We start from the raw sequence: 13939 nt of genomic DNA on the forward strand, positions 1-13939 counted from the left end.
GTTCTATCCCATAAAACAATCTATTTATAATGCAACGCTAAACGGCAAAAAGCATATCCTCACGTCTGCAAATATTACTTCGGTTTTCATCTGAGCATGGAGATTGCACAATGCTACGTCTAGCTCTGTCACTGGTAAAAACAGTAACATTATTATCGTAACTGTACAAACAAATTGAAAAAAAATGTTATGCAAGAATGATGTATGTTTTTCACAGTCTTGCTGTTGTCCATTGAATGGCCACAACAGGCTAGAGCTTTTTGCAGGGAATTGCAAAGCGTTCGTTGAAATATATTATGCTTGGAGTACGTATACAGGGTGGACCAAAAATGGGAAGAAGGTTCGATGAACCCTGGCGCTGAAGAAGACACGGTAAACATTAAATTTTGAAGATTGAATATTGTGACCAAAGCGTTGACGCCTTCATTTTATTTGCTAAGTTTGAGAAATACACCATCAATACTTTTTCTGAATACAACTTAATGTTTTTTCCTTTGCACCAATCCATAAAACGTTGGTAGACACATTAATAAATTTCTTGAGATTTCTTTGGGAGAAGATTCATAGAAACCTCTTTCGCGCACTCCAGTATCTCCTCAGGTACACGTAAATCTTCATTAGATTCCATTTATACAGAGTTTTAGCAAATTGAATCACAAACAATCACAAATGAATTCAATTAGCAATATGGCGACTAATGTTTGACAAAGTATCCATGACTACATCGATATATCTTACTTACCTGCTTTTCTTTATTATCCAAATTTGGTTTGAATAATTTCAAAGCACAAATTTTTTATTCTTTTTTCAAACTATAAAACAGTTATTTCATCTCGTGAATGTTTCTACAATCAAAGAATGATTTTATGTCTTCAGTGTTATAATTTTTAATTGAATACAATAATTTTATAACACTGATCACTGAGGATCCCGTAACCAACTTTTTTTACACTGACATGTTAATTAACTGCCAGTTTGATTGTCCGTCCTGTATACTGAGTATGGCGCGCGGTAAAACGTATTGAAAACGCTTTCTTCACGCCGCTGAAGAAAGTAATTGTTGTTTATTGTTGAAAACACAAAAAATTAATAACGAAACACATGCATGCCTTATATAACCTCTCGAGTATATCGTTGAATGAAGGTTTACTCATTTGCGCTATATAACCGCGAGATTCAGAATTCGAAATAAGTTTACATTTTTTATGATGTTTAAAAGCTACGTGAGAGGTCAGTTACCCTTTGACTGACTTAAAATCCATTGTACATCGATTATAAATGACATTTTCATTTTTGTACCACAGGGTTCAGCTTTAAGCCCCCTGTTACTTTTATTTATGTTAAATATGATTATGCTCTGTCTAAACTAATATAATTGCTGTAATTTAGGCAAATTTCACCCTAATGTGGTTTATTGTTTCAGGAAAATCGTTTTCGATAACGATAACAGTCAATACGTCGCCTCCTCAAGTAGCAACCTACAACAAAGCGATCAAAGTGACGGTAGACGGCCCCAGGGAACCCAGATCTAAAACCAGTAAGTGTCAAAATATTTTATTAAAACACATGTCTGACATAATGAATAATGTAGGTAATCTTTCAAAGGAATATGTTGTGTTCTTGTTGCTCTAACACCACTCTTAACAAAGATCAACACATCAAAATAGTCACTAAGGAAAGATATTCCGCAATTGTTTCATTGTCAATTGTTTTTTTTACCTAACCAATATATACAAAAGTTGTATCGAAACAATTGTTCTATAAAGTTATGCTTTATTTCAATCCAACATTGAGAAGACGGTAATCTATCTCTTTCCCTTTTAGATTCAGGGAAAATATTTTACGAAAAAATACGTCAGGTATCACGATGAACCGTGACAAATAGGCGATATATCGCGTGCGGCAAATTGCAGCAATTTCAAAAACATATTTGGTGGACGCAATGCTGTTGCCTTAAATATTTCTCCAATAAGTCCCATTTTCTCTCGAATTTTACCCTTTTGTGCTACTGACGCGTGTTGTCGGGCATATTTATTCAAAACAGCCATTGAAAAGCGAGTTTCTCGTGAAAAAAACATGTGTCTAATTATGGGAACATGTGCGTATTAGTTTTGTTGCTCTTTGAAATGTACGGCTGCTTTAAAATATTATTTCCAGTCTTCTTACCTTATATTCGATTATTAAATGTTGAATATCGTGTGAATATTTGACAGTATTATTTGAAATGTTTAAAGTACAGATGAATTTAACACTGATAAGGCGATTTATATTTGATTACTGTGATTTTATTTTACAAGATTAATAAAAATGTGCATGATTTGATGAGAAATTTTGGAAAAAACATAATTTTTGGTCTCACAGTGAAGTTATTTATTTCGATTGTTAAAATATTTAAATAAACTTAAAATCTTTATCTAGTGAGGATTTACATAAAATTTCTTAGAAATTCTATTTAGATAAAATGTGGTTAGAAAATTTTTTGTATTATGTAACGGTTACTGAATAAAATGATAAAATAATTTTACCTACGACCACTACTGTAAGTACTTAAAAACACACTGTCTGCGATCAATGTAAGATTCCTATTATGTACGGTAAAAAAACGCACAGTTTTCCTAGCAACTGCCTACCAACGGCCAATGCAATACTGTTTGTATTGACCGTTGCTAGGCGGTTACTAGGAAAACTGTACGATTTTTTTACCAAGCTGTGTGATTTTTTTACCGTACGACGTAATAGGAATCTTGCATTGATCGCAGACGGTATGTTTTTAAGTATTAAAAGTAGTGGTCGTAGGTAAAGTATAGTACGTAATACGTGGTGTAATGCAATTTTGCACTCATAGAATTACGCACTCGCCGCTACGCGGCGTCGTGCGTAACTTTTCCATTCGTGCGTAAATTGCTTTTTACAACACTTATTACGTAATATACTATTATTCACCATCACCTTATAATCGGACTTTTATTTTCACATAAGAACCGTCTAAAGTGATACTTTATCCACTAGTGGAATAAAGTAACTTTTTTTCACGTGTAGAATAATGAAAAAATAATAAACCTATAATAAAACAAATTTAATTTATTTTTTTATTAGCATTTTATCACATTTAACTTCCTTTCCGTTAATAACAACTCTTGTAACATTGTTAACATCTACCGAAGTTTGTGAAGAATTTGCACATGTTACGGAATGTAAGGAACAGCTATATTTTCCTTGGATTTTCCTTGCAATATCAAGTTTGTTAGATATAGACTTCTCAATATAACTTTCTGCTACAGAGGAGTTCTTCCATAAACCATGCTGTTTGATGGTTATAAGATCAGCACCTTTATTGCCAATAAAGTTGTTGAAGTAACATGTAAAAGGTAAAGAGATATTACCTTAATCATTAAATATTCTTTATCGGAAGCTTCAGTAAAAAATTCTTCAATATGTGCTCTTTCCAACACTGCAGCTTTTTTGCTTTGTATGCTCTCTATTCACTCTTCAAATAAGCAGTAAGCTTGTTATATTTTCCAATATCTATATCTTTGTAGACCTTTATAGCAGCCTTCAACATTGAATACTTCGATCACATAGATGAATTTGCATATTTTTTCTTCAAATTTAAAAAATACGATAACGTGACTTCTTCATTTAATGTCATTACTCTCCCTTTTTCCCTTCATTCGTTAAATTCGGCGAACACTTTTTAGTAATATTCCCTGAACTTCGCTGCCAATAAATGGAAAATTGCTTCTTGAGCTTCTTCAAAAACAGCCACAGGAACACAATTACTTTCTTGTATTTTTACCAAATTCAGATAGAACTGATTATTAAATAATTGATAATAAACAACGTACCATAGCAACCAGTAAGTATAACAAAACCTACCACGTTTCAAGTCGTGCGAATATTTTTTTATTAAATTCCAACAATTCTGACTCCACAAATATGATTGTGATGTGATTATGGATAAAACGTTGTATTGCATTCGTGTTTTAATTGCCTTTTATCCACGCAACAATGTTTAAACGCGAGAACGAGAACTTAAAACATTTACACAATAAATAACTATTGTTACCAACAGTTTAGGTATAAAATTTGTTATAAAAATTTCATAAACAATATTTTTATCAGTGTATACTTGATATAACATGTTTATCTGTTTCATCTACGTCTGCTTTTAAACTAGAATAACTTACTTAACTTGTACATGATAGATTTTAACGTAATACACGCTTTGTAGTCAATATTATTCATATATCATGGATATATTACAATATATACAAACAAAATTAAATGAGCACGTTATCAGAAACACAGGAAGCTAAAATTATCAAGTATGCGCACTAAAGTTCTCACAGCATCTTACGTAGTTAATTATTTCTAATAATAAATCGTATGGATGTGAAATAATTGTTAATTTCGATGCCATTAACCGTTAAGACAGTTTTTTTTAGAGAAATCAGAAATATCTCCAATAGTTTCCTTGGCTTTCAGTTATAGTTTTTTTTATGTACTTAGATTTCGTTTATATCTCTGCAGATAGGTAGAAGTGATAGGATATTTGTTTTAAAAAAAATCTCGTGATTCGTCAAATTGTAAAGTCAAAATCATTTGGTGTGTGGAAAAGCAAAACATAATTACCAGCCCCTTGTGTAACTGTAAGAAAACATGTAAAGTGGAAGTGAAGAATTTTGGTAATTATTTGTTACTGGCAATGTTAGTGAGTTCCAAAATAAACAGGACTTTTTAAAAATAAGAACAACAAAAAGTGATTTTGGCAAAACCAATTTATTTTATTCAAAATAGACTCTTCCGAATAACTACAGCAATTTGCATGGTTTAAAAGCATTTTTCCGAGAAGATAAAAGTCGCAGGGTGCCAAATCAGGTGAATACGAGGAGTGGTTGACAATTAAAATGCGATTTTTAGGCAAAAAAGTGTCAATCGACTACAGTCTCTTATAATTTTCGAATTTTTATCTTATAATAAAAAAAAACAACAATAAGAATTAGCAAAATAGTCTAATCTCGCCATTTCGAAAAGAAACAGAACAACACTGAAGAATTTCAAAGGAAAAAAGGGGATTTACACTTAGTTCAAATGAAGACACTTGAACGGTTCAATAAAAAACTACGAATGTGCGGGGTTCTTTAAATATATATGGTGATTCACAAATGGTGACCAAAAATGAAACCTGGTATTCTTTGGTGAATTTTAAGGGGGAGGGGTCTTTCCTGTAAAGTTCTTTTTTTGTTAAAAAGATGATTCAAAAATTATTTTTAATTTTTTTAAATAATTTAAAAAATAGTAGGTAAAATAATTTGAAATTGGGCACATGAATTTATGTATACATTGTCTAAAATCTGAGGTTTTTTTTTCTAAAATTTACACGCTCCAGTAGCAGAGATACAGGGTATCGGTGGCATATTTTTCTAAAAAAAATAGTACACCACTGCTTTACGGTAACAACCACGATATTTTCGGATTCGTCTTTTAATTTTCTACTCTCAAGATTTTCGAAAAATGCCTGATTTTCGAGTAAAACATAAAAAACGAACTGAGAACACACTTCGATATTCGAATATAATGCTTTTTAAAATTAGATAGTGGACTGCGATAGCAACTTTGACATTACAAGTAGTTAGAAGAAAGAATAAATAATGCTTTTCATCAGGTTCGAGCAACAATAAATTACATTTTCGTCACTAAAAGGATGTCGGGCCTATGTTCGTGGAAAAGAAGGTATTTTTGAGCATTAACTCAAATAAAATTATTAAAATGATGACTAATGTTATTAATTTCTTTATTCGAATAAATAACCGAATGATTAGTGCTTGTCATGTTATTTAAGTAAAAGTGTTTTCAGTTCATTGAGAATTGAAAGACGAATCCCAAAATATCATGACTGTTACCGTAAAGCAGTGGCGTACTATTTTATATAGAAAAATATGCCACCGATACCCCGTATCTNAACGCACTTCGATATTCGAATATAATGCTTTTTAAAATTAGATAGTGGGCTGCGATAGCAACTTTGACATTACAAGTAGTTAGAAGAAAGAATAAATAATGCTTTTCATCAAGCAACAATAAATTACATTTTCGTCACTAAAAAGATGTCGGGCCTGTGTTCGTGGAAAAGAAGATATTTTTGAGCATTAACTCAAATAAAATCATTAAAATGATGACTTATGTTATTTCTTTTTTCGAATAAATAACCGAATGATTAGTGCTTGTCATGTTATTTAAGTAAAAGTGTTTTCAGTTCATTGAGAATTGAAAGACGAATCCCAAAATATCATGACTGTTACCGTAAAGCAGTGGCGTACTATTTTATATAGAAAAATATGTCACCGATACCCCGTAACTCCGCCACTGGAGCATGTAAATTTTAGGAAAAGCACTCAGATGTTGGACAATGTTTACATAAATACATGTGTCTAATTTCAAATTATTTCACTCACTAGTTTTTAAATTATTAAAAAAAAATTAAAATATTTTTTAAAGTGTAACACCTTGTATCTTTTTAAAGAAGCGACCTAGATAAAAACTTTATAGGAAAAACTCCCCTTAAAATTTACCAAAGAATACGAGGTTTCATTTTTGGTCATCATTTATGAATTACCCTGTACACTGTAATTTTTGCATCACTGAAAAAATTTTCTTACAAAATATGGTTTAAATGAAATAAATATGTATTACAGTATAGTATAACAATATTTTGCGACTTATTTGGAATTTTACGTCGCTGCCAAGAAATTATGAAAAAATAAATACAGGATGTTTATTAAGTACATGTACAAAATTTAATTGGTGAATTTTTGACTAATTTTAAGATAAAAAGTTCATATGAACAAGGGTCAGCAACGTCTTGGTTCTTTAGATACAAAGTGTACAAAAAAATAATTTTTTGTTTGACATTTTGATTATATTTTTGTTCAATAACTTGTCAATTTGACGAAATTCGGGAAACTGGGAGTATTGATGATGAGGAACTCAAATATTTACTTAGTTTTTTGTTTAATGCCAGAGGGCGCCACATACAGTGTTGAATATGGATTTTAATAACCATAACTTTTTTGTGTTACACAGTATGGCATTTTTAACTAAACAGTTTTTGAAAAACAAGTGAAAAAATGTGTTTTTTATTTTAAATGTGTGATTGTGTTGCGATGTGACGAACTTAGATCATTTACAAGACTAAGACTACACTACTTCTACAAATAAGTTAATCACAGTTACAATAATTGCTGAAACAAAAATTTTTTTTGTAAAATTCAAGTTCACTCTTCTAATAGGTGTATTTTAATTTGTTTGTCTTTTCCTAGTGTAGAAATACGAACAAAATATTTTTGTTTACGTATGAACTTTCTATTTCAGTTTATTTAACCACTGTTCCGATTTAAATTATTTCATTTCCGTCGGTAAGAATTTTACTCCATATCAGACAAACTAATTACATTTCTATAAATAAATATTTTTAATGAATGAGTGTCATTTAATAATATTTATGCTAGATACAAATATTTAATGTAATGACATGAGTAATAAGGGGTTATCGGATATGCATATTATTATGCACTATTCTTGCCAATCTGGGGATCTACGTCACTATCCGAATCGATGAATACATAATGAACGGCCTACATGTGATTTATCAGGTATAATGGACGTCTTTTTACATTGCCAAAGTTCCCCAACAAAGACAAAAGGCTTGCCTGTATATTCTTTCGGGTTTAAAGCGAACGAAATGACAGTTTAAGCGGGAAGAGCTGGTGCATATGTCAAACGGTTTTAATGGACCGATCTAACTATTGTGTCAAGCAATCCATGACAAATTATTAAGGTAACAATCGAATCATATCAAATTATATGCAATTGTTTTAACAATACTGTCACGGATCACTTCAGAAAATATAAACAATATAAATTTGAGAACGTTTATAGCGTGACGGAAAAAAAATTCAAGCGCTGAACTAATTTACCTAATCTTAAATTTTGTTAGATCACAAGACAATCTAAAGTCCCCGATGCAGTGATTTTGCTCACGTTTTAATCTACTTTGTGTTGTCTCAATTTCGACATTCCTCGAATGTTTGCCCAATGAATAAATTTTACGGGAAAGAAATGTCTTGAGGCGTTCGGAAATATCAGACTTTAAACAATACCGAAACTGTATATTTCTTACTGGAAAATCTTCTCTATTAATATTTAAATTCAATATACAGGGTGTGGCGTGTATAATCTTTAAAAATTGAACTACAGCTTCCTGATGATTTTGTAATAGAAAAGTATTATACGAAAAAGTTCTAAGTTTACTTGATTGGCACATTGCCGTAAAAACCATCTGCAAAAATGCATTCGTTGATCGCAATTTGGGGGTAAAATCTGTTGAGCTGATTGCAGATGATAGGGGTGCAACAGCTGGCACTTTAAGATGCGATGTACGGTACGAGATGAGGTTCCTACTTGCTGTGCGAGTCGTCGAGTACTAATTGTGGGGTCTTTGTCAAGATTTTCCAACACTGCATCTTCAACATTAAGGTTCACTTGCTGACCACGTCCTTCTCCTCGAGGAATAACACTTTCCGTATCTCGCAGCCGCTGAACGCACTGTAGGATTGTATTTGCACATGGGGGGTGACGTTGTGGCCCGGTACAACCTAGTCGCCGCGGGCGCATTTTCTCCGGCTGCACCATACACTAACTCCATATCGACACGTTCGGAAATAGTAAATGCATTGCTTTCTCGCTTCATTGTAAAACTAGTTTGTGGACAAACTAAAAAATTAAGCAAAGTAAGAAATAAGAATCTCGTTTTTAATGTAATCGGCACGCTATTTTTATTTTTTACTTCTTTATAAAAATAACACTGTCACTATCGTGGAATTACAAAATATAAACTATTGTCTGGAATCTTTTACTTTTTAACACTTATGGGTCGATGGACGATGCTTAATATTTAATAATTAAGTGAATAATGAATCCAATACAAAATCAGTTGAAATTTTGTGACAATGTAGGTAATCTAACCATTTTTTAGTATTACTAGTATTAGACTAATAAAAAATTACAATTTATTCCAAGTTCCATAAAAACTGTCGAGGTAAATCATGTAAATAATATTTTATTTCGTTCAAGACCAATGTGATTACTTCAATTAAAATTAGCATAATTTCTAAAATAATATCAATTTTAAATACCTTTGAAAAAATATTGTGAAACTTCTAAACCTTAAATTAGGCATCTGTACGTAGAAAAATTGTGAATGTCATATTATTTTCAATGTCATAATAGGGGTCTCTCTGAAAATAGTTTCTTAATAGTTGGCCATAGTTTAGATAAAAAGATAGTATCTTGAGCTCTCTAAAAATATGTTTGCACAATCATGACACAAAATGAAATAGTTATTGCCAATTCTTTTTCTGAATTAAAAAAAACAATGTTGGTCATAACAAAAAACAATTGCACTGCATAATAGAATTTGGTGCCATTGTTATATACATACAGCGGGTATGTAGAAAAACAGATTCATTTATTGATGAAGTAAATGGAAACATTCAAAAATTGGGTCTGTTCTCTTTTATAGAACATTTACGTTAAGAAAACAGTTGACCATCGCTCTAAAGATATGTGACCCAAACCTACGATTTTTTAAACAGAACACTCTGTATATTTTTACATATTCCGTTAAAACGCTTTTTCAAGATTACAAATAAAAATATACTGCTCGGGGGTTCCGCAGGGATCAAGCTTAGAACCACTTTTATTTATTTTACACATTAATGATTTAAGTGATAGGTAAAAATATTTTTGGCTATAAATGGCATAGATAGTTTAAGGTTGCAACGTAACCAATAATATTCGGGATTGGGGTATTGGAAAAAAATTACAATTAATTATAGCATATAATTTTTAAATTAGCTACACGATGAATCAATGAATTTAATTACAGTGTTGGCAATGATATGTTATTTCGTTGGAATACTCATAAAGACTTAGAAGTAGTTTTTAATGTGAAACTTACTTTTAATGGTCATTTAGCATTGAAATCAACAGAGGCTATGAAATTTTATCGTTAGAAACTGCAATAATTTTACATGAATGCATTTAACACACTGCTCTTTTCCAATGTCTGTTTTAAGTTGGAATATGCCACATTGCTTTGGTATCTATTTTGTAATTGTCAAAAATGCAGAGGAAATTTTTTAAATACTTGGCATTTAAAATTGATGGCATATGTTCAGAAATACAAATTTATAATAAAATTTGATGTCAGTAACTCAGAACTAAGAACAATTTGTACGCCACTGATGTCTCTATTGCTCTGGTTTTATCTTTTTGGTATCTTGATATAATTCCAAATCTAACGCAACTCTCAAATGTAACAAACCTAGAACTAACATTTTTCGTAGGTCTTGAATTCATGTTGTGTATAAATTTTAATACATATTGTTGTTTGTGTGATATCCATACACTTTAAAGTCGTTATTTCAAAACATGACAATTTTTTTGTTTATAATTGTAGTTTTATAATCTCTCTGAGAGTATAGCACCTGTATTGTATTGTATTTCCTAAAATTAGATATAATTATTATAGAAAAATATATAGAGGGTGTTTAAATAACGTTATTAGAAAAAAAAATATATAAAACATATTTGTAATTACCATGTTTTTCTAAAAGAAGCCAATAAAAATGATGATCCTGTACATACGTTTGTATATAATCAATAATCAAAGCTGATTACCATGTGAATGAGAACGCTGTTTCTTTGAACGCGTCTTTTTTAAACGTTAACATAGCATATCTCGAAAACGAAGTTTTTCCGGTGTATATTAACTTCAACATCAAAGTTTTGGTTGTACGTTTAATGTCACTGTTGCCAATTTCTTGATGTGGTATTTCCCATAGTGACAAAGAAATTTCCCCTTATTGAAAAATTTTATTTGAATACCCATTCGAAGGTAATTTTTTAAGTTTCTGATTAGACATTTGTTTGTTCATTGAATGAATATATGATACGAAAATATACAAGGTGTAATAAAAATGCTTCTCTAAATTTTAACGACGAATTCTGTCAGATCTTAAAAAAAGGTTTTATAAATATGTCCGAAAACGCTTTGTTTTTGACATATAAGTATAAGTTGTTCAAAATTAATGGATGTAGGTATACAAGGTGTTAGAAGTTTGACTGCCTTAATTTTAACAGACGATAGAATATATTAAAATAAATAAAAAAAAACGTTATATGACATGGGCTCTAAACTCAATCATTTTCGTGAAAATAATGATCAAAATCTCCAATTTGACGTACATAAGTTCAATTAATTAAGGAATATTGACATAACTACGTGCATAAAATATCATAGAAAACAATGTTTATCACTTTTATGAACTTCTTTATGCTTAATTCTAAAAAATAATTAGCGTTGTAATAAATTTAAAATTCGATAAAATTCATATCGAGCAATGCGACAAAGGCGCGACGGATAATATGAGGTACTAAGCTGTCCAGCAGATTGTGTCGGAGTGTTTTTTGTGTACCACTATTTTTAATACGTATGATTATTTGGATGACGTGAATCTTTGGGTGCTTTAATTACATATTTTTCAAATTCATAATTTGATTAAAAGTTAAGTTCATTTTCAATGCACGGACGACACCTTGGAATCCAATTTTCGCGCACTCGCTTGAAAACACCTCAAGGAAAAGCAATAGTGGTACGCAAAAAACACTCAGACACGGTCCAATTCCAGATACCAACAGAATTGCGTATCTTTTTGTCTTTCATTCATTTAAAAATTTTATATTTTAATCTTTTTAACCGATCATCGGTTATCATTTATACATCATTATTGTCATACCCATTCAATTTTTTAAACAACAAAGCACAGAACAGTATGGACATGGAATAACACGGAACATGCATAACCACAAAATATTACCATAAATTACAGAACAGGGAGGATAGACCTTGGATAAAAGCAAAAAATAAATAATAATAAAAAATTCGAGACTATTCAGTCACATGTTCCTGTTTCCACAATTTTAACTATAAATACCCACAAACACTGAATGTATTTATCCCATATAGACACCTTAATTTTTATAGTGCACCTTCCAGAACCCCCCGAGAAAATCCATTACGCGGTGCTGCAACTAGTTGCCCGCATACGACCGAGTGCAATAAGAGGCTCACCATGGCTAGATAAATAAAACCAGTTGGAAATCAAAAAGTATACGGTAGCAACAAGGTGGGTTAGTAAATTATCCATAAAAACCGCCTCGTAATGACGGCCTGGCGAGCGCTGCGCCTCCCGCTCGGTAAATAATCGCCGGGTCGGTAAATAAGCGCTCAATCGGTAATAGAATCCCGCTTCTGATCTGTTATAATCACGGCCGGCCGGGATCACGAAGACAGAAATCCAATTTACGAAAGTGTTCACAAATTACCTGTGATATATTCGATCGATCCGAGCCGTCGGATGGTTTTTGTGGGCGGTTTCGTTTTGGTTTAATTGTTTTTTTTTTCGCCGTGTGGCCGTAGTACTCGCGGTGACCGGCAGCGTCTCGAATAAACGAAGGCGCGGCTGCGGTGTGAATGGAACCAAACGCATTCATTACTGTCGGAAAGACGTTCTTGTAATATTTATTTAATACGTAATAAATGAATGCAATTATGCAGAAAATAAAGAAATTATTCAACACACATAGTACACACACATTAAGTAATAGTAATAATAAAATATAGTATAATTGAACAAAAAACTAATCAAAACACTATCAAATAAAATATAACTGAAAAAAATATACAGGGTAGGAAAGTACCGATGGTCTATCTGAAGTTACGTGAGAGAGATAAAGTAAGCCATAGAAATCCATGCGATAGAGAAGGATGGCTATAATGAAGGCGTCTCATAGACACCGCCCGTTTCGCCCTTCCACAAATAAGATCCACTTCTTATTTGTGGAAGGGCGAAATAGGCGTTGACTATTAGATGCCTTCATTATAGCCATCCTTGTCTATCACATGGATTTCTATGGCTTACTTTATCGCTCTCACGTAACTTCTGATAGACCATCGGTACTTTCCTACACTGTATGATTTAAAAAAAATGATGCTGATCAAGTTTCGGCCTTTTTTTAAATATATACAAAAATACAACACCATCAATAAAATCTCATGGAGTGAAATCTGGCGATCGGGCGGGCAATTGCAACTGGACCACTTCGGTCGATCCACCGTCCAGGGAAATGCTGACTCAACGAATTTTCAGCGGAACATCATTTATCACGTTACTTAAAAGGTAATACCAAGTTACAAAAATGCTGTCGGTGATGTAGAACTGTGATAATTGGCCGGGTACCCAAGGCGTGCGGATCATCAATATAAAATAAAGGGAACAATGATTATAAGATTTATGTCATTGTATCATTGTGAAACACGTAAATATTTTTTCGCATCGTTGCCATCGGTTTCACAATCTGGATAGGATCCATTATAGATCGCATCATTGGGTAGATTTCTACCCTTGTTTCAGCCATCGGCCTTTCGCTACAGCGCATTGTACGAAACCGGTAATAACGGCAGTTATTGGCTTCGCGTTTGCTTCGTGTATACGCGTTTTAATATTATAATAATGCCGAACGCGCCAAGGGGTAAAAACGACCTTTTCCTGATAAAGTACGAACATTTATTTATTTTTATTTATACCTACCAGTTTATTTATGTACGTGTTTACGATGAACACGTCTAAGACGAGCCGACGAAAACCCCGAACTCTAGTGATCAGCGACCCAGAAAACCCTCGAATATCAAATTTGGCGCAAATCTGTTATTTTTTGAAAATTTGGTCGGCTATCTTGGATACGCCATTTTGAATTTTGCAAAATTGACCTCGGATCCGTGATCAGCGACCCCGAAAACCTCTGTATACCAAATTTG

The 13939-nt window shown here is 32.2% G+C and overlaps 1 protein-coding gene across 4 annotated transcripts in view; it reads left to right on the forward strand.

Annotated features, from left to right (window-relative positions):
- LOC108907089 (protein lozenge-like) overlaps positions 1-13939 on the forward strand; it is a 139193-nt gene that overhangs the window by 39055 nt on the left and 86199 nt on the right. For all 4 annotated transcript variants that reach the window (XM_018710611.2, XM_018710613.2, XM_018710612.2 and 1 more), the window contains exon 3: positions 1424-1537. In XM_018710611.2, coding sequence (XP_018566127.1) covers positions 1424-1537 — 114 coding nt within the window. The remainder of the gene's footprint in view (positions 1-1423; positions 1538-13939) is intronic.

This window comes from Anoplophora glabripennis, unplaced genomic scaffold (genome assembly GCF_000390285.2).
Source record: "Anoplophora glabripennis isolate ALB-LARVAE unplaced genomic scaffold, Agla_2.0 scaffold227, whole genome shotgun sequence".
In the NCBI taxonomy this organism is placed as follows: Eukaryota; Metazoa; Arthropoda; class Insecta; order Coleoptera; family Cerambycidae; genus Anoplophora; species Anoplophora glabripennis.